The sequence below is a fragment of the Strigops habroptila genome, unplaced genomic scaffold (assembly GCF_004027225.2).
Source record: "Strigops habroptila isolate Jane unplaced genomic scaffold, bStrHab1.2.pri NW_022045589.1_ctg1, whole genome shotgun sequence".
NCBI lineage: Eukaryota > Metazoa > Chordata > Aves > Psittaciformes > Psittacidae > Strigops > Strigops habroptila.
In genome coordinates, this window is record NW_022651071.1 from 104931 (window position 1) to 129977 (window position 25047).

Below are 25047 nucleotides of genomic sequence, written 5' to 3' on the forward strand. Positions count from 1 at the left end.
CCATTGACACCCCCAAGCCCCCCCATTGACCCCTCAAACCCCCTTGAGACCCCCCCAAACGCCCCCATTGACCCCCCAACCCCATTGAGAGCCCCCTAAGTCCCCCCCAAACCCCCTCTTTGACCCTCAAAACCCTCTTTTACCCCCCAAAACCCCCTTTAGACCCCCCCGAAACCGCCTTTTACCCCCCCCAAACCCCTTTGAGACCTCCCAAGCGCCCCCATTGACCCCCCAAACCACCTTGAGACCCCCCAAAACCCCCTCTTTGACCCTCAAACCCCTCTTTTACCCCCCCAAAACCCCACTTTATACTCCCCCGAAACCCCCTTTAGACCCCCCAAAACCCCCTATAGACCCCCAAACCACCTTTTAGCCCCCCAAACCACCTTGAGACCCCCCTCAAGCACCCCCATTGACCCCCAAACCACCTTGAAACCCCCCAAACCCCCTTTTTGACCCTCAAAACCCCCTTTTACCTCCCAAAACCCCACTTTTACCCCCAAAACCCCCACTTTTACCCCCCAAACCCCCTTTAGACCCCAACCCCCCTTTTTGCCCTACTTTTACCCTCCCCAAAACCCCACTTTTACCCCCAAAACCCCTTTTAGACTCCCCCAAACACCCTTTTTGCCCCCTTTTTGCCCCCTCTTGACCCCCCCCCAATAAACCCCTTTTGACCCCCCATGTCCATTGACTTCGGGGGGGGGGGGGGGGGCGTCGCTGCGCAAAATGGCCGCCGGGAAGCGAAATGGCGGGAAAGCGCGAGGGGAGGGGGCGTGGCCATGGCGGGAGGGGGCGTGGCCACCGATGAAGGGGCGTGGCCTCATGGGAAGGGGCGTTTCCAAGGCGGGAGGGGCGCGGCCACAGATGAGGGGAGTGGCCACAGGGGAGGGGGAGTGGCCACGGCGGGGCGGGGGGCGTGTCCCCTCTCAGCCAATCAGCGCAAAGGGGAAGGCGCTGGGTGGGGAGTGGGGGGGGGGAGGCTGTTGCCGTAGCAACGGAGTGGCGCATGCGCGCTGCTGCCCCGCCCATCCCGTAACATGGCGGCGGGGATGTGGGCGTGGCTTGTCGGCGTCACGTGGTGCGCTCCGGACCAATCGCGTTGCAGAACCGGGATAAGGGAAAGGGGAGGGTGGATTAACGGGAGGGTGGGGGGGAGTGGGCGTGGCTTGCCTGCATCACGTGGTGCTCTCCGGACCAATCGCGTTGCAGAACCGGGATGAGGGCAAGGGAAGGTGGGGGGGGGAAGAGGAGGAGGAGGAGGCGGCGGCCATTTTGTGCGCGCGGGAAGCGGCGGGCGCGGGAAAAGCGTCCTCGCGCCGGGGCTCCGGCCAATCAGCGCCCGGCGCGGGGCGCGCGGGCGCGCGCGCGCGCGCGCGGGCGGGAAAAAGCGGGGTGGCGCGTTGGGGCGCGGGCGCGCCAAAATACCCGCCCCCCCCCCCCCCCCCTTTCCCGCGCTGCCGAGAGCGCGCGCGCGCGCGCGCCCCGCGCTTAAAGCCCCGCCCCCTCCTCCTCCTCCTCCTCCCTCCTTCCCCCCCCCCCCCCCTTCTTTTTTTCCCGCGCTCGGCCCCGCCCCCAAGCGCGAGATGGAGCCCGGGTGGGAACGGTTCGTGCTGCAGGTACCGGGGTTATGGGGCGCTGTGGGGCGCTATGGGGGGAATGGGGGCTATGGGGGGCTATGGGGCAATGGGGGGGATAGGGGGGAATGGGGGTATGGGGGGAAATGGGAGGGAATGGGGGGAATGGGGGTAATGCGGGGCTATGGGGCAGTGGGGGCTATGGGGGGCAATGGGGGGCAATGGGGGGAATGGGGCTATGGGGGGGAATGGGGGCAATGGGCCCGTTGGGGCCACTGGTGCTTATGGGTGCAATGGGCCCATTGGGGTCAGTGGGGCCACTGGTGCTTGTGGGGGCACCGGGCCCATTGGGGTCAGTGGGGCCACTGGTGTCAGTGGGGCACTGGCGCTTATGGGTGCAATGGGCCCATTGGGGGCACTGGTGTCTGTGGGGCCACTGGCCCTTACGGGTGCAATCAATGGGTCACTGGTGCTTATGGGTGCAATGGCCCATTGGGACCAGTGGGGCCACTGGTGCTTATGGGTCACTGGTGTCAGTGGGGCTATAGGTGGCACTGGGTGCAATGGGCCCATTGGGGCCACTGGTGTCTATGGGGCCGCTGGTGCTTATGGGGCCACTGGTGTCAGTGGGTCACTGGTGTCAATGGGTCACTGGTGTCAGTGGGGCCACTGGGGGCAGTGGGGCTATAGGTGGCACTGGGTGCAATGGGCCCATTGGGGGCACTGGTGTCAGTGGGTCACTGGTGCTTATGGGTGCAATGGGCCCGTTGGTGGCACTGGTGACACTGGTGTCAATGGGGCTATAGGTGGCACTGGGTGCAATGGGCCCGTTGGTGGCACTGGTGACACTGGTATCAGTGGGGCCACTGGTGCTTATGGGGCCACTGGTGCTTATGGGTGCAACGGGCCCATTGGGGACACTGGTGGCAATGGGGCCACTGGGGGCAATGGGGCTATAGGTGGCACTGGGTGCTATGGGCCCATTGGGGCCACTGGTGTCTATGGGGCCACTGGTGCTTATGGGGCCACTGGCCCTTATGGGTGCAATGGGCCCATTGGTGTCAGTGGGTGCAAGGGGGCCACTGGTGTCAATGGGGCCACTGGTGCTTATGGGTGCAACGGGCCCATTGGGGACACTGGTGGCAATGGGGCCACTGGGGGCAATGGAGGCCATGGGTGGCACTGGGTGCAATGGGCCCATTGGTGGCACTGGTGACACTGGTGTCAATGGGGCCACTGGTGCTTATGGGGCCACTGGTGCTTATGGGTGCAATGGGCCCATTGGGGACACTGGTGTCAGTGGGGCTCTGCTGTCAGTGGGGCACTGGTGGCACTGGGGGCACTGGTGCTTATGGGGCCACTTGTGTCAATGGGGCCATTGGTGCTTATGGGTGCAATGGGCCCATTGGGGACACTGGTGTCAATGGGGGCACTGGGGGCAAAGGGGGCCATGGGTGCCACTGGGTGTAATGGGCCCATTGGGGGCACTGGTGACACTGGTGTCAATGGGGCCACTGGTGCTTATGGGTGCAATGGGCCCATTGGGGCCACTGGTGTCAATGGGCCACTGGTGCTTATGGGGCCACTGGCCCTTATGGGTGCAATGCGCCCATTGGGTTCAGTGGGGCCACTGGTGTCAGTGGGGCTATAGGTGGCACTGGGTGCAATGGGCCCATTGGGGGCACTGGTGGCACTGGTGCTTATGGGGCCACTGGTGCTTATGGGTGCAATGGGCCCATTGGGGCCACTGGTGTCAATGGGGCTCTGCTGTCAGTGGGGCACTGGTGGCACTGGGTGCAATGGGCCCATTGATGATATTGGTGCTTATGGGGACACTGGCCCTTATGGGTGCAATGCGCCCATTGGTGTCAATGGGGCCACTGGGGGCAATGGGCCCATTGGGGGCACTGGTGACACTGGTGTCTATGGGGCCACTGGTGCTTATGGGGCCACTGGTGCTTATGGGTGCAGTGGGCCCATTGGGGCCTCCGCTGTCTATGGGGCCACCGCTGTCTATGGGGCCACTGGTGCTTATGGGGTCACTGGTGCTTGTGGGTGCAATGGGCCCAGTGGGGACACTGGTGGCAATGGGGCCACTGGGGGCAAAGGGGGCCATGGGTGACACTGGTGTCAATGGGTCACTGGTGCTTATGGCTGCAGTGGGCCCAGTGGTGGCACTGGTGTCAATGGGGCCACTGGTGTCTGTGGGGCCACTGGTGCTTATGGGTGCAGTGGGCCCATTGCGGCCAGTGGTGCTTATGGGTGCAACGGGCCCATTGGTGCCAATGGGGCCACTGGTGCTTGTGGGGCCACTGGTGTCAATGGGTCACTGGGGGCACTGGGTGCAATGGGCCCATTGCTGATATTGGTGCTTATGGGGACATCGGCCCATTGGTGCCACTGGTGTCAATGGGTCACTGGTGTCAATTGGGCCACCGGTGCTTATGGGTGCAATGGGCCCATTGGGGCCACTGGTGTCAGTGGGTCACTGGTGTCAATGGGTCACTGGTGCTTATGGGGCCACTGGCCCTTATGGGTGCAATGCGCCTATTGCTGTCAATGGGGCCACTGGTGTCAATGGGGCCACTGGTGCTTATGGGTGCAATGGGCCCATTGGGGACACTGGTGTCAATGGGGGCACTGGGGGCAAAGGGGGCCATGGGTGGCACTGGGTGCAATGGGGCCATTGGTGCCACTGGTGCTTATGGGGCCACTGGTGTCAATGGGGCCAGTGGTGCCTATGGGTGCAATGGGCCCATTGGGGTCACTGGTATCAGTGGGGCTATAGGTGGCACTGGGTGCAATGGGCCCGTTGGTGGCACTGGTGACACTGGTGTCAATGGGGCCACTGGTGTCAATGGGGCCACTGGTGTCAATGGGTGACTGGTGTCAATGGGTCACTGGTGCTTATGGGGCCACTGGCCCTTATGGGTGCAATGCGCCCATTGGGGTCAATGGGGCCACTGGGGGCACTGGGGTCACTGGTGTCAGTGGGGCTATAGGTGGCACTGATGACACTGGGGGCAATGGGGCCACTGGTGCTTATGGGTGCTATGGGCCCATTGGGGCCACCGGTGTCTATGGGGCCACTGGTGTCACTGGTGTCCTTATACTGGTGACACAGGTTGAACTGGGGTCCCTATACCCGTGTTACTGGTGTCACTGGTGTCCCTATAGATACGTTACTGGTGTCAGTGGTGTCACTGGTGTCTCTATACTGGTGTTACTGGTGTGAATGGTGTCCCCGTACCCATGTTACTGGTGTCACTGGTGTCACTGGTGTCCCCATACCCATGTTACTGGTGTCACTGGTGTCACTGGTGTCCCCATACCCATGTTACTGGTGTTACTGGTGTGAATGGTGTCCCCGTACCCATGTTACTGGTGTCACTGGTGTCACTGGTGTCCCCATACCCATGTTACTGGTTTCACTGGTGTCACTGGTGTCTCTATACTGGTGTTACTGGTGTGAATGGTGTCGCCATACCCATGTCACTGGTGTCACTGGTGTCTCTATACTGGTGTCACTGGTGTCACTGGTGTCGCCATACCCATGTTACTGGTGTCACTGGTGTCACTGGTGTCGCCATACCCATGTTACTGGTGTCACTGGTGACACTGGTGTCCCTATACCCGTGACACTGGTGTCACTGGTGTCTCCATACTGGTGTCCCCAGTGCCCCCATACCCATGTTACTGGTGTCACTGGTGTCTTTATTGGTTTCTATTGGTCTAAGTAGTGTCTCTATTGATCTCTATTGATCTTTACTGGTCCGTACTGGTCCCTACTGGTGTAACTGGTGTCTCTATTGGCCTCTATTGGTCTCTATTGGTCTCTGTTGGTCTTTATTGGTCTTTATTGATCTCTATTGGGCTCTATTGATCTCTATTGGTCTCTATTGGTCTCTATTGGTCTCTATTGATCTCTGTTGGTGTCTGTTGGTCTCTATTGATCTCTATTGGGCTCTATTGATCTCTATTGGTCTCTATTGGTCTCTATTGGCCTCTATTGATCTCTATTGGTCTCTATTGATCTCTATTGGTCTCTATTGGTCTCTATTGGTCTCTATTGCCCTCTATTGCCCTCTATTGGCCTCTATTGATCTCTATTGATCTCTGTTGGTCTCTATTGGCCTCTATTGTCCTCTATTGATCTTTATTGGTCTCTATTGGTTTCTATTGGCCTCTATTGATCTCTATTGATCCCTATTGATCTCTATTGATCCCTATTGGTCTCTATTGGTCTCTATTGATCCTTATTGATCGCTATTGATCTCTATTGATCCCTGCCGGTCCCTGCTGGCGTAACTGGTGTCTCTATTGATCGCTATTGCCCTCTATTGGTCCCTATTGCCCTCTATTGATCCCTATTGATCCCTATCGATCTCTATTGATCTCTATTGATCTCTATTGATTCCTATTGATCCCTATTGATCTCTATTGATCTCTATTGATTTCTATTGCCCTCTATTGATCCCTATTGCCCTCTATTGATCCCTATTGATCCCTATCGATCTCTATTGATCTCTATTGATCTCTATTGATTCCTATTGCCCTCTATTGATCCCTATTGCCCTCTATTGATCCCTATCGATCTCTATTGATCTCTATTGATCCCTATTGATCCCTATTGATCCCTATTGATCTCTATTGATCTCTATTGATCCTTATTGCCCTCTATTGATCCCTATTGATCTCTGTTGATTTCTATTGATTCCTATTGATCTCTATTGATCCCTATTGCTCCCTATTGCTCCCTATTGATCCCTGTTGATCCCTCCTGGCGTAACTGGTGTCTCCCCCCCACAGGCCCCCCCCGCCGCCTCGGACCCGCTGCCGGTGGATCTCCTCCCCGTGCTGAGCCCCGAGCCCGGCGCCCCCCCCGCGCCCCCCGGCGCCCCCAGCACCGTGGACGCGGCCGCCTTGAAACCTCCGGCCCCAGAGCTGGGTCCTCCGGCACCCCCTAACCCAGCCCCCCCCCCCAACCCCCCCCAACAACTCCCACCCCCACCCCCCCCACCCCCCCCATCATCAACCCCCCGTAAAGCCAAGAGCAAAGGGCCCTACATCTGCTCCTTGTGCTCCAAGGAGTTCAAGAACGGCTACAACCTCCGGCGCCACGAAGCCATCCACAGCGGCCCCAAAGCCACCCGGCCCCACGGCGCCGCCATGAAGATGCCCACCATGGTGCCCATCAGCCTTTTGAGCGTCGCCGGCTTGAGCGGGGACGCCGTGGGGGGGACGACCCCATCTTCATCCTCCTCCTCTTCCTCTTCATCATCGTCGCCCCAAAGCGGAGGGGTCCCCAAAAGGCCTCGCAAGAGCCACGCGTGCGAGATGTGCGGCAAAGGCTTTCGGGATGTCTATCACCTCAAGAGGCACCAGTTGTCCCATTCGGATGAGAAGCCCCACCAGTGCCCCGTGTGCCAACAGCGCTTCAAGCGCAAGGACAGGATGAGCTCGCACGTGCGCTCGCACGACGGCGCCGTCCACAAGCCCTACGGGTGCAGTCACTGCGGGAAGAGCTTCTCCAGGTGGGGGGGGAATGGGGGAATGGGGGGGTTTAATGGGGGTTTGGGGGGTTTTGAGGGGGTTTTGGGGGGGTTTGGGGTCATAAAGTAACATTGGGAGTCAATGGTTGGTGATGGTGGGTTATGGAGTTCCACCATGGTGGTGGTCAGTGATGATATTGGGGATCAATGGGGATGATAATGGGGGTCAGTGGGGGGTTTTGGGGGAGTTTAGTGGATTATAAGCAGGGTTTGGGGGGGTTTTGAGGGGGTTTTGGGGGGTTTTGGGGGGTTTTGGGGGGGTTTGGGGTCATAAAGTAACATTGGGAGTCAATGGTTGGTGATGGTGGGTTATGGAGTTCCACCATGGGGGTGGTCAGTGATGATATTGGGGGTCAATGGGGGTGATAATGGGGGTCAATGGGAGGGTTTGGGGGGGTTTTGGGGGGTTTCAGGGTCATAGAGTGCCATTGGGAGTCAATGGAGTCAATGGTTGGTGATGGTGGGTTATGGAGTTCCACCATGGTGGTGGTCAGTGATGGGATTTGGGGTCAATGGGGGTCAGTGGGGTGGTTTGGGGGGGTTTTGGGGGGTTTGGGGTCATAAAGTAACATTGGGAGTCAATGGTTGGTGATGGTGGGTTATGGAGTTCCACCATGGTGGTGGTCATAGATGATATTGGGGGTCAATGGGGGTGATAATGGGGGTCAATGGGGGGGTTTGGGGGGGTTTTGGGGGGTTTCAGGGTCATAGAGTGCCATTGGGAGTCAATGGAGTCAATGGTTGGTGATGGTGGGTTATGGAGTTCCACCATGGTGGTGGTCAGTGATGGGATTTGGGGTCAATGGGGGTGGTAGTGGGGGTCAATGGTGGGGTTTGGGGGGGTTTTGGGGGGGTTCAGGGTCATAAAGTAACATAGGGAGTCAATGGTTGGTGATGGTGGGTTATGGAGTTCCACCATGGTGGTGGTCAGTGATGATATTGGGGGTCAATGGGGGTGATAATGGGGGTCAATGGGGGGGTTTGGGGGGGTTTTGGGGGGTTTCGGGGTCATAGAGTGCCATTGGGGGTCAATGGAGTCAATGGTTGGTGATGGTGGGTTATGGAGTTCCACCATGGTGGTGGTCAGTGATGATATTGGGGGTCAATGGGGGTGGTAATGGTGGTCAATGGGGGGGTTTGGGGGGGTTTTGGGGGGGTTCAGGGTCATAAAGTAGCATAGGGAGTCAATGGTTGGTGATGGTGGGTTATGGAGTTCCACCATGGGGGTGGTCAGTGATGATATTGGGGGTCAATGGGGGTGGTAATGGTGGTCAATGGGGGGTTTGGGGGGGTTTTGGGGGGGTTCAGGGTCATAAAGTAACATAGGGAGTCAATGGTTGGTGATGGTGGGTTATGGAGTCCCACCATGGTGGTGGTTAGTGATGGGATTTGGGGTCAATGGGGGTGGTAGTGGGGGTCAATTGGGTGGTTTGGGGGGGTTTTGGGGGGTTTCGGGGTCATAGAGTGCCATTGGGGGTCAATGGAGTCAATGGTTGGTGATGGTGGGTTATGGAGTTCCACCATGGTGGTGGTCAATGGAGATGCTAGAGGTCAATGGGATGATAATGGTGGTCAATGGGGGGGGTTTTGGGGGGGTTTGGGGTCATAAAGTAACATAGGGAGTCAATGGTTGGCGATGGTGGGTTATGGAGTTCCACCATGGTGGTGGGTCAGTGGTGGGATTGATGATATTGGGGGTCAATGGGGGTGATCATGGTGGGTTATGGGGGGATTGGGGGTCAATGGAGATGATAGCGATGGGTTGTGGTGCCATGGGGAGTCAATGGGGACCTCGGTGGGTCATGGGGGGACACGTGGGTTATGGGGTCCCACCATGGTGGTGGTCAATGGAGATGCTGGGGGTCAATGGAGACCTGGTCATGGTGATATTGGGGGTCAAAGGGGGTGATCATGGGGGTCAATGGGGGGGGTTTGGGGTCCTAGGGGGCCATTGGGGGTCAATGGAGTCAATGGTGGGTCATGGAGTCCCCCCATGGTGGTGGGTCAATGGGGATGATACTGATGGGTTCGGGTGCCATTGGGGTCAGTGGGGCCCTTGGGGGTCAATGGGGCCCTTGGTTGGTCAATGGGGACCTTGGTTGGTCAATGGGGCCCTTGGTTGGTCAAAGGGAACCTTGGTTGGTCAGTGGGGCCCTTGGTTGGTCAATGGGGCTGTTGATTGGTCAATGGGGCCCTTGGGGGTCAATGGGGCCCTTGGTTGGTCAGTGGGGCCCTGGTTGGTCAGTGGGGCCCTTGGGGGTCAATGGGGCCCTTGGGGGTCAATGGAGCCCTTGGTTGGTCAATGGGGCCCTTGGGGGTCAATGGGGCCGTGGTTGGTCAATGGGGCCCTGGTTGGTCAATGGGGCCCTGGTTGGTCAATGAGGCCCTTGGGGGTCAATGGGGCTCTTGGGGGTCAATGGGGCCCTTGGGGGTCAATGGGGCCCTTGGTTGGTCAATGGGGCTGTTGATTGGTCAATGGGGCCCTTGGGGGTCAATGGGGCTGTTGATTGGTCAATGGGGCCCTTGGGGGTCAATGGGGCCTTGGTTGGTCAGTGGGGCCCTTGGTTGGTCAATGGGGCCCTTGGGGGTCAATGGGGCCCTTGGTTGGTCAATGGGGCCCTTGGGGGTCAATGGGGCCCTTGGTTGGTCAATGGGGCCCTTGGGGGTCAATGGGGCTCTTGGTTGGTCAATGGGGCTCTTGGTTGGTCAATGGGGCCCTGGTTGGTCAATGGGGCCCTTGGTTGGTCAATGGGGCCCTTGGTTGGTCAATGGGGTCCTTGGTTGGTCAATGGGACTGTTGATTGGTCAATGGGGCTCTTGGGGGTCAATGGGGCCCTGGTTGGTCAATGGGGCTGTTGATTGGTCAATGGGGCCCTTGGGGGTCAATGGGGCTGTTGATTGGTCAATGGGGCCCTTGGGGGTCAATGGGGCTGTTGATTGGTCAATGGGGCCCTGGTTGGTCAATGGGGCCCTTGGGGGTCAATGGGGCCCTTGGTTGGTCAATGGGGTCCTTGGTTGGTCAATGGGACTGTTGATTGGTCAATGGGGCTGTTGATTGGTCAATGGGGCCCTTGGGGGTCAATGGGGCTGTTGATTGGTCAATGGGGCCCTGGTTGGTCAATGGGGCCCTGGTTGGTCAATGGGGCCCTTGGGGGTCAATGGGGCCCTTGGTTGGTCAATGGGGTCCTTGGTTGGTCAATGGGACTGTTGATTGGTCAATGGGGCTCTTGGGGGTCAATGGGGCCCTGGTTGGTCAATGGGGCTGTTGATTGGTCAATGAGGCCCTTGGGGGTCAATGGGGCTCTTGGGGGTCAATGGGGCCCTTGGTTGGTCAATGGGGCCCTTGGTTGGTCAATGGGGCTGTTGATTGGTCAATGGGGCCCTTGTGGGTCAATGGGGCTGTTGATTGGTCAATGGGGCCCTTGGGGGTCAATGGGGCCCTTGGTTGGTCAATGGGGCCCTTGGTTGGTCAATGGGGCCCTTGGGGGTCAATGATTGGTCCATGGGACGATGACGTCATCGCGGCGGCCATGTTTCCTGCCCAGGCCCGACCACCTCAACAGCCACGTGCGGCAGGTTCACTCCACCGAGAGGCCCTTCAAGTGCGAGGTGAGACCCATAGATCCGACCCATAGGCCCCAGTGACCCATAGATCCGACCCATAGAGTGACCCATAGACCCCAGTGACCCATAGATCTGACCCATAGACACCAGTGACCCATAGATCTGAGCCATAGACCCCAGTGACCCATAGACCTGACCCATAGAGTGACCCATAGACCCCAGTGACCCATAGATCCGACCCATAGACCCCAGTGACCCATAGATCTGAGCCATAGAGTTACCCATAGAGTGACCCAGAGACCCCAGTGACCCATAGGGTGACCCATAGATTGACCTATAGCCCCATAACCTGCCCCATAACCCACCCAATAGGCACCCATACCCCACCCCATAGCACCACATATCCCCCTAACCCCACCCCATAGACACCCATTTCCCCCCCATAGACACCCCATATCCCCATCCCCAGCCCCATAGACACCCCACAGCGCCCCATAACCCGCTGTGCCGTGGGGCAGACGTGCTCGGCCGCCTTCGCCACAGGGGACCGGCTGCCCCATCCCCCCCCATATCCCCCCTTATCCCCCCATATCCCCATCCCCCACCCCATAGACACCCAATAGCTCCATCCCCATCCCCATAGAGCCCCATAGACCCATCCCCAGCCCCACAGCGCCCCATAACCCACTGTGCCGTGGGGCAGACGTGCTCGGCCGCCTTCGCCACGCGGGACCGGCTGCCCCACCCCCCCCCATATCCCCATAACCCCACCCCACAGAGCCCCATAGACACCCCATAGTGCCCCATAGCGCCCCACAGCGCCCCATAACCTGTGTGCCGTGGGGCAGACGTGCTCGGCCGCCTTCGCCACGCGGGACCGGCTGCCCCATCCCCCCCCATATCCCCCCCTTATCCCCCCCATATCCCCATCCCCCACCCCATAGAGCCCCATAGCCCCATCCCCAGCCCCATAGCCCACTCCATAGCGCCCCATAGCCCCATAACCCCACCCCATATCCCCATCCCCCACCCCTTAGACACCCATTTCCCCCCCATATCCCCATAACCCCACCCCATAGACACCCCATACCCCCATCCCCAGCCCCATAGACACCCCATAGCGCCCCATAGCGCCCCACAGCGCCCCATAACCGCTGTGCCGTGGGGCAGACGTGCTCGGCTGCCTTCGCCACGTGGGACCGGCTGCCCCATCCCCCCCCATATCCCCCCTTATCCCCCCATATCCCCATCCCCCACCCCATATTCCCCCATATCCCCATAACCCCACCCCATAGCGCCCCCTAGCGCCCCATAGACACTCCATAACCCACCCCATATCCCCATAACCCACCCCATAGAGCCCCATATCCCTATAACCCCACCCCATAGACACCCCCTAGCGCCCCACAGCGCCCCATAACCGCTGTGCCGTGGGGCAGACGTGCTCGGCCGCCTTCACCACGCGGGACCGGCTGCCCCATCCCCCCCCATATCCCCATAACCCCACCCCACAGAGCCCCATAGACACCCCATAGCGCCCCATAGCGCCCCATAGACACTCCATAACCCACCCCATATCCCCATAACCCACCCCATAGAGCCCCATATCCCTATAACCCCACCCCATAGACACCCCCTAGCGCCCCATAGCGCCCCATAACTGCTGTGCCGTGGGGCAGACGTGCTCGGCCGCCTTCGCCACGCGGGACCGGCTGCGGGCGCACTCGCTGCGGCACGAGGGGAAGGGGCCGTGCCCCGTCTGCGGGAAGCTGCTGAGCCCGGCCCACGTCAGCGACCACCTCAAGGGCCACGACCCCCGCCCCACAGCGCCCCCCTGCGGCCTCTGCGACAAAGGTGCGGCCGATGTGGGGCGGATGTGGGGCGCTATGGGGCGGCTATGGGGTGCTATGGGGGGGATATGGGGGGGGTTATGGGGTGCTATGGGGGGGATATGGGGGGATATGGGGGGGATATGGGGTGGATATGGGGCGCTATGGGGTGGCTATGGGGTGCTATGGGGTGGCTATGGGGTGCTATGGGGGGATATGGGGGGATATGGGGGGGATATGGGGGGGATATGGGGCGCTGTGGGGCGCTATGGGGTGGCTATGGGGCGCTGTGGGGGAGATATGGGGTGGATATGGGGCACTGTGGGGCGGATATGGGGTGGATATGGGGGGGTATGGGGGGGATATGGGGGGTTATGGGGGGGAATATGGGGTGGATATAGAGGGATATGGGGGGATATGGGGGGGATATGGGGGGTTATCAGGGGGTATGGGGGGTATGGGGGGATATGGGGGGATATGGGGGGGATATGGGGTGGATATGGGGCGCTGTGGGGCTGGGGATGGGTCTGTGGGGCTCTATGGGGTGGGGTTATGGGGATATGGGAGGGATATGGGGGGATATGGGGCACTATGGGGGGATATGGGGCACTATGGGGCACTATGGGGTGCTATGGGGGGGATATGGGGTGGATATGGGGCACTGTGGGGCGGATATGGGGCAGCTATGGGGCACTATGGGGGAGATATGGAGCGGATATGGGGGGATATGGGGGGGATATGGGGTGGATATGGGGCGCTGTGGGGCTGGGGATGGGTCTATGGGGCTTTATGGGGTGGGGTTATGGGGATATGGGGTGGATATGGGGGGGATATGGGGGATATGGGGTGGATATGGAGCAGATATGGGGGGATATGGGGTGGATATGGAGCAGATATGGGGGGATATGGGGGGGATATGGGGTGGATATGGGGCGCTGTGGGGCGCTGTGGGGCAGATATGTGGCTGGGGATGGCTCTATGGGGCTCTATGGGGCGGGGTTATGGGGTTATAGGGTGGATATGGGGCACTATGGAGGGATATGGGGGGATATGGGATGGATATGGGGGGTTATGGGGTGGATATAGAGGGATATGGGGGGTTATGGGGTACTATGGGGGGGATATGGGGGGATATGGGGGGGATATGGGGCGCTGTGGGGCGGCTGTGGGGCGCTATGGGGGAGATATGGAGCGGATATGGGGGGATATGGGGGGATATGGGGTGGATATGGGGCGCTATGGGGTGGCTATGGGGTGCTATGGGGTGGATATGGGGGGATATGGGGGGATATGGGGGGGATATGGGGCGCTGTGGGGCGGCTGTGGGGCGCTGTGGGGGAGATATGGAGCGGATATGGGGGGATATGGGGGGGATATGGGGCACTGTGGGGGAGATATGGGGTGGATATGGGGGGGTATGGGGGGATATGGGGGGTTATCAGGGGGTATGGGGGGATATGGGGGGGAATATGGGGTGGATATAGAGGGATATGGGGGGATATGGGGGGGATATGGGGTGGATATGGGGCACTATGGGGGGATATGGGGCACTATGGGGCACTATGGGGTGCTATGGGGGGATATGGGGTGGATATGGGGCACTGTGGGGCGCTGTGGGGCGGATATGGGGCGCTATGGGGGAGATATGGAGCGGATATGGGGGGATATGGGGGGATATGGGGTGGATATGGGGCGCTGTGGGGCTGGGGATGGGTCTATGGGGCTCTATGGGGTGGGGTTATGGGGATATGGGGGGGGTATGGGGAGGATATGGGGGATATGGGGTGGATATGGGGGGGTATGGGGTGGATATGGGGCGATATGGGGTGGATATGGGGGGATATGGGGGATATGGGGGGATATGGGGGGATATGGGGGGATATCGGGGGATATGGGGCGCTATGGGGCGGATATGGGGCTGGGGATGGGTCTATGGGGCTCTATGGGGTGGAGTTGTGGGGATATGGGGGGGATATGGGGTGGATATGGGGGGATATGTGGGGGGATATGGGGTGGATATGGGGGGATATGGGGGGGTATGGGGGATATGGGGGGATATGGGGGCTTATGGGGAGATATGGGGGGGATATCGGGTGGATATGGGGGGATATGGGGGGATATGGGGGGATATGGGGTGGATATGGGGCACTATGGAGGGATATGGGGGGATATGGGATGGATATGGGGGGTTATGGGGTGGATATAGAGGGATATGGGGGGTTATGGGGTACTATGGGAGGGATATGGGGGGATATGGGATGGATAGGGGGGTTATGGGGTGGATATAGAGGGATATGGGGGGTTATGGGGTACTATGGGGGGGATATGGGGGGATATTGGGGGATATGGGGGGATATGGGGCACTATGGGGGGATATGGAGCGGATATGGGGGGATATGGGGGGTTATGGGGGGATATGGGGGGATATGGGGGATATGGGGGGATATCGGGGGATATGGGGCGCTATGGGGCGGATATGGGGCTGGGGATGGGTCTATGGGGCTCTATGGGGTGGAGTTGTGGGGATATGGGGGGATATGGGGGGGGATATGGGGGGGTATGGGGGATATGGGGGATATGGGGGCTTATGGGGAGATATGGGGGGGATATGGGGGGATATGGGGCGCTATGGGGTGTCTAGTGGGGCACTATGGGACACTGTGGGGGGATATGGGGGGATATGGGGTGGATATAGAGGGATATGGGGGGGTTATGGGGGGATATGGGGCGCTAGGGGGTGGATATGGGGCACTATGGGGAGCTATAGGGGGGTATGGGGTGGATATGGGGGGATATGGTGTCTTTGGGGTGGATATGGGTAGATGGGGGTCTATGGGGGTCTATGGGGGGCTATGGGGGGCTATGGGGTGGATATGGGGGGATATGGGGGGTCTATGGGGCAGATATGGGGGGATATGGGAGGCTATGGGGTGGATATGGGTGTCTATGGGGGGCTATGGGGCTCAATGGGGGCTCAGTGGGGGGATATGGGGGCCTATGGGTGTCTATGGGGGGGGTGTCTATGGGGGTGTCACTTATGGGTCGCTGTGGGGTGACCCCGTGCCCCTGCCCCCCAGGTGCGGGGGGTGAGCCCTGCCCCATGGCGGCCCCAGGCCCGCCCCCCCCCGCCGTGGCCGTGCTGCCCATGGAGGGCGCCCCCCAGCCCTGGTGAGGGGCTGCTCCTGCCCCACGGATCTATGGGGCGCCCCATAGAGCCCAATGGACATGGGGAGAGCCCCACGGCACCAGTGAGCCCCATAGGTCTATGGGGCACCCTCTAGTGAAGGAGAAGCCCCTTAGATCTGTGGGGTGCCCCATAGCGAAGGACCCCCCCCCCCCCCCCCAGCGGATCTATGGGGCACCCCACATCAACACTGAGCCCCATGGACGTGGAGAGAGCCCCATAGCGACGATGAGCCCCATAGATCTATGGGGCACCCCGAAGTGAAGGAGACCCCGATGGATATGGGGAGAACCCCATAGCAACGACGCGCCCCATAGATCTATGGGGTGACCTATATAGCGAAGGAGACCCCCCAATAGGTCTGTGGGGCACCCCACAGCGCCACAGAGACCCATAGATATGGAGAGAGCCCCATAGCAACGATGAGCCCCATAGATCTATGGGGCACCCTGTAGCAAAGGAGACCCCCCAATGGATCTATGGGGCAGTCTATAGTGAAGGAGACGCCTATGGATATGGGGAGAGCCCCATAGCAACGATGAGCCCCACAGATCTATGGGGCGCCCCATAGCGAAGGAGACCCCAATGGCTCTATGGGGCGCCCCACAGCGATGCTGAGCCCCACTGATCTATGGGGCACCCCATAGCGAAGGAGACCCCCCAATGGATCTATGGGGGAGTCTATAGCGAAGGAGACGCCTATGGATATGGGGAGAGCCCCATAGCAACAATGAGCCCCATAGATCTATGGGGCGCCCCATAGCAGCGGAGACCTGCAGGGATGTATGGGGCGCCCTACAGCGACACTGAGCCCCACCAGTGGGGGCAATGGAGACCCCAATGGATCTATGGGGCGTCCCATAGCAATGGAGACCCCAATGGATCTATGGGGCGCCCCATAGCAATGGAGACCCCAATGGATCTACAGGGCACCCCATAGCAATGGAGATCCCCAATGGATCTATGGGGCGCCCCATAGCGACACTGAGCCTGACCGATCTATGGGTCGCCCCATAGCAATGGAGACCCCAATGGATCTATGGGGCGCCCCATAGCGACACTGAGCCTGACCGATCTATGGGTCGCCCCATAGCAATGGAGACCCCAATGGATCTATGGGGCGCCCCATGGCAAAGGCGACCCCAATGGATCTATGGGGCGCCCCATAGCGAAGGAGACCCCCATGGATCTGTGGGGGACCCCATAGCAATGGGATCTATGGGGCGCCCCACAGCAACACTGAGCCCCAATGGATCTATGGGGCGCCCCATAGCGAAGGAGACCCCCATGAATCTATGGGGCACCCCATAGCAGTGGGATCTATGGGGCGCCCCACAGCGACACTGAGATCCAACGGATCTATGGGGCACCCCATAGCGAAGGAGACCCCCATAGATCTATGGGGCACCCCATAGCAATGGGATCTATGGAGTGCCCCACAGCAACACTGAGCCCCAATGGATCTATGGGGCGCCCCATAGCACTATGGGGCCAACCCAGCCCCATTCCCCCCCCCCGCCCCACACTTATGGGGCGCCCCTCCCCTCCCCCCCCCTCCAAGCCCCTCCCCCTCTCGTGTGTTCGTGGCCCCGCCCCCTCGGGTGGGGGCGGGGCGGGTTTTGTACCCAATGGGGGGGGGAGGGGAGGGGGGGGAGCGACGACCAATAAACGATCGGCGCCTGCGTTGGCTCCGCCCACTGCGGGGGGGGGGGGGGGGGCGCTGGGCCAATCAGAGCGAAGGGGCGGGGCCAGCGGGGCTGACGTCATTGCCTGCCTTTCCCCCTGCCCCCCCCACCATCGTGGCGGTTTTGGCCTCAAATTGGGGGTTTTTGACCCAAAAAGAGGCGGATTTTTCGCCCCGATTGTGCCAAAAATGTGAATTTTCCGCCAATTTGGGCCGAAATTTGGGGGTATCCCACGAAATTCCCACTTTTGGGGCTCCAAAACCTTCGTTTTCGGCCCCAAAATCACCTTTGGAACCCCAAATTGTTGCTTTTTTGCCCCCCACTTGTAAGGTTTTTGCCCAAACTTGTGGGTTTTAACCCTAAAACGTCGTTTTCCACCCCTAAAATCCCCAATTCTGTTGGTTTTCCCTCAAAACCCCCTTTTTACCCCCGAAATTGTGGGGATTTTTCTTCAGAATTTAAGGGCTTTCCTCAAAATCGGGTTTTACCCCCAAAATTGTCATTTTTTAGCCCCAAATTGTCGGGGTTTACCCAAAATTGTGTATTTTTTAACCCAAAAATGATACTTTTATCCAAAAATCGTCTTTTTTTCACCCCCAAATCCTTTTTTGTCCCAAATCTCTCATTTTTTACCCCAAAATGTCATTTTTTTAATCAGAAATTGTCTTTTTTTACCCCAAAATGTTATTTTGTCCCCAAATTGTCGTTTTTTACCCAAAAATGTCATTTTTTAACCAAAAATTGTCTAATTTTTACCCCAAAATGTTATTTTTACCCCCGAATTGTCTTTTTTTACCCCAAATTGTCATTTTTTTACCCAAACCTCTCATTTTTTAATCCAAAATTGTGTATTTTTAACCCCAAAATGGTTTTTTACCCCAAAAATTGTCTATTTTTTAGCCCAAAACGTTATTTTTTGCCCCCAAATTCATTTCTTACCGAAAACTCATTTTCTAACCAAAAATTGTGTATTTAACCAAAATCGTCTTTTTTTACCCAGAATTTTGTATTTCTTACCCAAAATGTTATTTTTTGCCCTCAAATTGTCTTTTTTTACCAAAATTGTCGTTTTTTTAATCCAAAATCGTAGTTTTTTTCCCCAAAATGTTTTTTACCCCCAAAACTCATTTTTTCCCCCAAATATCAATTTTTACCCCCAAATTATAATTTTTAATCCAAAATTGTCATTTTTTTACCTCAAAAATGTCCTTTTTTTAGTCCCAAATTGGTTTTTTCACCCCAAATTGTCATTTTTCCCCCCAAAAATCTATTTTCTCCCCAAAATTTTATTTTCCCCACCAAAATCATGTAAAATTTTACCCAAAATTATCATCTTTTAACCCAAAACTATTTTTCCCCAAATTCACCTGATTTCACCCCAAAATCGTGAATTTCCCCCAAAGTTGCATTTTTCCCCCCCAAAAAATAGGATTTTCCCCCCAAACCCGCCATGATTTGCCCAAAAAATCAAAATTTTACTCCAAAAGTTTGGGGTTTTCCCTCAAAATTTTATTTTTTTCGGCCCAAAATCAGATTTTTCCCCCCAAAATTCTCTTTTTTTCCCCTCAAATTCGTGGTTTTTTCCCAATATTTCCTTTTTTCACCCCAAATTTTGGCTTTTTCCCCCCAAATCCTCTGATTTTGTGTCCATTCAGGGGTCAATGGGGGGGGGGTCACATGGGGTCAATTGGGGTCACTTGAGGTCAAAGTGGGGTAACTTGAGGTCAAAGTGGGGTTACTCGAGGTCAAATGAGGGGCTCATTGGGTCACATCGGGTCATGGGGTCACTCGAGGTCATATGGGGCTACTGGAGGTTACATGGGGTCAAACATGGGGTTACTTGAGGTCATATGGGACACATAAAGGGTCACATGGGGGTCATTCGAGGTCACATAGGACACACATGGGGTCATTCGAGGTCACATGGGTCAATGGAGTCACATGGCTCTCACAGGGTCACTCAAGGTCACACAGGGGTTACTTCAGGCCACATGGGGGACACATGGGGGTTCAATGGGGGGGGGGTCACATGGCTCACACATGGGGTCAATAAGGTCACATGGGGTCATTCGAGGTCACATAGGGGTTACTTAAGGTCGCGGGACACACATGGGGTCACTCAAGGTCACATAGGGGTTACTTGAGGTCTCATGGGACACTTGGAGATCAATGGGGGTCACATGGGGGGGTCATTCGAGGTCACATGAGCCACATGAGGTCAATAGGGGTTACTTGAGCTCACATAGACCACACATGGGGGGGGGGTCAATGGGGGTCACTCCAGGTCACATGGTGGTGGTTGGGAGGGGGGGGTGTCACTCGAGGCTTAACCCATTAACATGGGGCGGGGGGGGGGGGGGCGGCGTGACATCACGCATGACGTCACCCACGACGTCACCCCCCGCCATGACGTCACTCGGGGATGTCGATGACGAGCTCGTCGTCGCCGTCGAGGCCGTCGTCGCCGCTGCCGTCGCCCTCGCCCTCGCTCAGCAGCCGCCGCGGCACCGTGCTGGGCACGGGGGGGGGCGCCTTGGGCGGGGCCAGCGCCGGGGGGAGGGGCCCCAGCGGCGGAGGGGGCGGGGCCGGCGGCAGCTGCCAATGGCAAGGCGGGAGGTGGGGAACGCCCCCCCTTCCGGAGCCACGCCCCCGCCCCCTGAGACAAGCACCCATTGGGCAGCACTGCCCGCCCTTGGCAACGCCCCCTTCCATTGGCTCCGCCCCCCTGTAACCTGATCACCTCCCATAGCCCCGTCCCTCCCATTGGCCCCGCCCCCTCTGTAACCCGACTCCTTCTGGCATCTGCCCCTTCTATTGGCCCCGCCTATTCCATTGGCTCCACCTCCTTTGTAACCGGATCCCCTCCCGTGGCCCCGCCCCTTCCATTGGCCCCGCCCCCTCTGTAACCCAACCCCTTCCATTGGCCCCGCCCCTCCTCTGGCTCCAACCCCTCTGTAACCCGACACCTTCTTTTGGCTCCGCCTCTCGCATTGGCTCCGCCCCCTCTGTAACCTGATACCGTCCTTTAGACCCGCCCCTTCCAATGGCCCCGCCCCTTCCCTTGGCTCCGCCCCCTCTGTAACCTGATGTCTTCCTTTGGCCCCATCCCTTCCCTTGGCTCCGCCCCCTCTGCAACCTGATCCTCTCCCTTGGCCACGCCCCCCTCAAGGAGCCAAGCCCCCATTGGGCAGCACACCCCGCCCTTAGCCACGCCCCCTTCCATTCGCTCTGCCCCCCCTGTAACCTGATCCCCGCCCACTGGCTCCGCCCCTTCCATTGGCTCCACCCCTCTGTAACCCGACCCCTTCCTTTGGCTCTGCCCCCACTGGCTCCGCCCCCTCTGTAACCTGATCCCCTCCCATAGCCCCGCCCCTTCCATTGGCTCCGTCCCCTTCATTAGCCCCTCCCACTCGGCCCCTCCTTCTCCTTTAGCTCCTCCCCCTTTACACCCTCCTTTAACCCCTCCCCCTTTAACCCCTCCCCCCTCTTTTACCCCCTCCCCTCCCCCTTTGCCCCCCCTTTAGCCCCTCCCCCCTCACCTGCAGCCTCCGGGGCCCCCCCTTATGCCGGCGGGGGGGGGCGGGGCGGGGGGCGGGGCCATCCGGGGCCAGGTACTGGGGGGGGAAGGGGCTGTAGGGGGGGGACGAGAGCTGGGGGGGGTGGGGGGGGGAGGGGTTAGTCAAGGCTATGCCCCTCCCCCCCACAGCGGGGGCCAATGGGAGAGGAGGGGGAGGAGCCACTTACCATATATGGGGCTGGAGCCGGGGTGAAGGAGGGAGGGGGAGGGGAAGGGGGAGGCGTGGCGCGCTTCCTGTTGGGGAGAGTCAGTGAGACGCCATCTTGGGCGCTGGGGGCCGCCATCTTGGCTTTATGGCGGCCGCCATCTTGACCTAATTGTGGCAGCCATATTGATTTAATGGCAGGCGCCATCTTGACTTCATGGCAGGCGCCATCTTGACTTCATGGCGGGCACCATCTTGAGTAACGGTGGCCGCCATCTTGACTTAATGGAGGCAGCCATAATGAATGGTGGCAGCCATATTTGCTTAATGGAAGCTGCCATCTTGTCTTAATGGGGGCACCCATAATGAATGGCGGCACCATATTACCTTAATGGCACCCGCCATCTTGACTCAAGACAGCAGCCATATTACCTTAACGGTGGCCACCACCTTGACTTAACGGTGGCCGCCATATTGCCTCAATGGTGGCCGCCACCTTGCCTCAACGGTGGCAGCCAGCTTGGCTTAATGGCGGCCACCATAATGCCTTAATGGTGGCTATCTTGACTTAATAGTGACCGCCATCTTGCCTTGACAGATGCCGCCATCTTGCCTTAATGGTGGCCGCCATCTTGACTTCATGGCTGCCGCCATCTTGCCTTAATGGTGGCCACTATCTTGGCTTAATGGTGGCCACCATCTTGCCTTAATGGACGCCGCCATCTTGACTTCATGGCGCCGGCCATCTTACCTCTTGGCAGGGGGTGGCTCCGCCCCCTTCGCCCCCTCCCCGTCGCTGTTGTCCGATGACGCCGTCGCCTCTGAATCTATGGGGGGGGGGCGGATGAAAAGGGGGGTCTATGGGGGGGTCTATGGGGGGGGGCAGCACCCCAAGACCCCCCCCCCGCTCCATTGGTACCTGAGGAGTCGTCATCCACGTTCTCGTACTGCAGGAGCCGGTCCAGGAGGTAACTGGGGGGGGGACAAAGGGGGGGTTTAGGGCTCTATGGGGCTCTATGGGGATCTATGGGGGTGTTGGGGTGGAGTTTGGGGGGTTTGATGGGTTTTGGGGGGGTTTTGGGGGAGTTTGGGTGGTTTCAGGGGGATTTTGGGGGGGTTTGGGGGGTTTTAGGTGGGGTTTTGGGGTCATTTGGGGGGGTTTGGGGTCATTTTGGGGGGTTTTGGGGTCATTTTGGGGGGGTGGGCCAATTTGGGGGGGTTTGGGGTCATTTTGGGGGGCGTTTGAGGGGTCATTTTGGGGAGATTTTGGGTCTTTGGGGGGGTTGGGTCATTTCGGGAAGGTTTTGGGTCATTTTGGGGGGGTCTTGGGTCATTTTTGAGAGGTTTTGGGTCGTTTGGGGGGGGTTCGGTCATTTGGGGGGTTCAGGGTCAATTTGGGTCATTTTTGGGGGGGTCTTGGGTCATTTGGAGGGAGTTTAGGGGTGGTTTGGGTCAATTTGGAGGTGTTTTGGGTCATTTTGGGCTGGTTTTGGGGTGTTCTGGGTCATTTTGGGCTGTTTCAGAGGTGTTTGGGGTCATTTTGGGCTGGTTTTGGGGTGTTTGGGGCCATTTTGGGCCGGTTTGGGGTGTTTGGGGTCATTTGGGGCTGGTTCTGGGGTGTTCGGGGTCATTTTGGGCTGTTTTGGGGGTGTTTTGGATCATTTTGGGATGTTTCAGAGGTGTTTGGGGTCATTTTGGGCTGGTTTTGGGGTGTTTGGGGTCATTTTGGGGGGTTTAAAAGGTGTTTTGGGTCATTTTGGGCTGGTTTGGGGTCATTTGGGGCTGGTTTTGTGGTGCTCGGAGTCATTTTGGGGTGTTTTAGAGGTGTTTGGGGTCATTGTGGGCTGTTTTGGGTCATTTTGGGGTGTTTCAGATGTGTTTGGGGTCATTTTGGGCTCATTCGGGGGTCATTTTGGGGTGTTTGGGGTCATTTTGGGCTGGTTTTGGGGTGTTTGGGGTCATTTTGGGGTGTTTTGGGGCTGTTTTGGGGGTATTTTGGGGTCCTTTGGGATGTTTCAGAGGTGTTTGGGGTCATTTGGGGATGTTTTGGGGTATTTTAGGGTCATTTTGGGGGGTTTTAGGGTCATTTGGGGGGGTTTTGGGGGGGTTTAGGGTCATTTTGGGGGGTTTCGGTACCTCTTGTCCCGCGAGACCTTGAGCAGTTTGCGCTGGGCCCGGCGCAGCTCCTCCTGGAAACATTCCTGCTCCTGGGGGGGGGGGGGGGGGCCGCGCAAAGCATTGTGGGTACAGAGCTCCCCACAGAGCCCCCGACCCACTTTAACCCCCCCAGACCCACATTAACCCCCCCATAAATCCCTTTTAACCTTCATAGACCCACCTTAATCTCTGCAAAGACCCCACAGATCCGCATTAACCCCTATAGACCCCTTTTAACCCCCCATAGACCCACATTAACCTCCCCCAGACCCCTTGTAACCCCCATAAGTCCCCTTTAACCCCCCATATACCCCATTTAACCCCCCATAGCCCCCCTCAGAACCCCTTTAACCCCTCATAGACCCACTTTAACCCCCATAGACCCACATTAACCCCCCACAGACCTCCTTTAACCCCCACAGACCAGATTTAACCCCTCATAGACCCCTTTAGCCTCCCCAGCCCCACTTTAAACCCCCATAGACCCCCTTTACCCCCCCCATAGCCCCCCTTCAACCCCCCATAGACCCCCTTTAACCCCTTATAGACCCCGTTTACCCCCCAAAAACCCCCTTTTCCCCCCATAGACCCACATTAGCCCCCCCAGCCTCACTTTAACCCCCCATAGACCCCCTTTACCCCCCCCAGACCCCCTTTAACCCCCCATAGACCCCCTTTAACCCCCCACAGCCCCACTTTAACCCCCCATAGATGCCTTTACCCCCCCCAGCCCCACTTTAAGCCCCCATAGACCCCCTTTAACCCCTCACAGACCCCCTTTAACCCCCATAGACCCGCATTAACCCCCCATAGACCCCCATTAACCCCCCCAGACCCCCTTTAACCCCCGATAGACCCCTTTTAACCCCCTATAGCGCCCCTCAAACCCTCTTTAACCCCCCACAGCCCCACTTTAACCCCTCATAGACCTCCTTTAACCCCTCATAGACCCCCATCAACCCCCCCAGACCCCCTTTAACCCCCCATAAACCCCTTTTAACCCCCATAGACCCCCCACTGCCCCCCTCAGCCCCCCTTTAACCCCTCATAGACCCACATTAGCCCCCCCAGCCCCACTTTAAACCCCCATAGACCCCTTTTAACCCCCTATAGCCCCCTTCAAACCCTCTTTAACCCCCCATAGACCCACTTTAACCCTCCATAGACCCCCATTAACCCCCATAGACCCACATTAACCCCCCATAGACCCCTTTTAACCCCCACAGACCCCCCATTAACCCCCCCATAGTCCCCTTTAGCCCCTCCATAGCCCCTCACGTAGAGCAGCAGCTTCAGGCGCCGCTTGAGCGCCCGGTAGCGCCGCTTGTAGCCGCCGCCATCGGCCTCGGCCGCCCCGTTCATCTCCGGCCTCCGCCGCCCCGGCACCCCCCGCGCTCCCTCTCGCCGCTGCCCATTGGCCAGCGCCGCCTCGCACCGCGCTCCTATTGGCTCGCACCGCGCCCGATGTCCCGCCTTCCTCTCGGCCGGCACCTCCTCCCTCATTGGCTGAGGGCGCGGAGCGCGATTGGCTGGCGCCGCGCAAAGCCCCGCCCACTGAGGGGCAGAAGGGCGGGGGAGAGGGGCGGAACCCGGAGGGGGGGGCGGTGCTTGGAGGTGGGCGGGGCGAGCGCAGGCCACGCCCCCAATGCACCATATAGGGGTTATGGGGGGCATTTTGGGGGCATTTAGGTGGGATTTAGGGGGTCCTTTGCAGGTCTGGGGGGGCTATGGTGCAGATTTGGGGTGCAGGAGGGGGCACTGGCAGCATTTAGGGGGG

The 25047-nt window shown here is 58.6% G+C and overlaps 2 protein-coding genes across 2 annotated transcripts; one reads left to right on the forward strand and one right to left on the reverse strand.

Annotated features, from left to right (window-relative positions):
* The first annotated feature begins 1274 nt into the window (after positions 1-1274).
* Positions 1275-17115, forward strand: MAZ (MYC associated zinc finger protein). The gene is made up of 5 exons (XM_030474420.1): positions 1275-1619; positions 6387-7111; positions 10675-10738; positions 12373-12547; positions 15600-17115. Exons 1-5 carry the CDS (start codon positions 1587-1589, stop codon positions 15692-15694), a joined length of 1092 nt encoding a protein of 363 aa, XP_030330280.1. The 5' UTR covers positions 1275-1586; the 3' UTR covers positions 15695-17115.
* Positions 17116-19030: 1915 nt separating this feature from the next.
* On the reverse strand, positions 19031-24696 carry INO80E (INO80 complex subunit E). Its single transcript, XM_030474396.1, has 7 exons — positions 24549-24696; positions 23250-23320; positions 22033-22085; positions 21865-21940; positions 21136-21202; positions 20931-21041; positions 19031-19986 (listed from the first exon to the last, which is right to left on the reverse strand). Exons 1-7 carry the CDS (start codon positions 24630-24632, stop codon positions 19804-19806), a joined length of 645 nt encoding a protein of 214 aa, XP_030330256.1. The 5' UTR covers positions 24633-24696; the 3' UTR covers positions 19031-19803.
* Between the last annotated feature and the right edge of the window lie 351 nt (positions 24697-25047).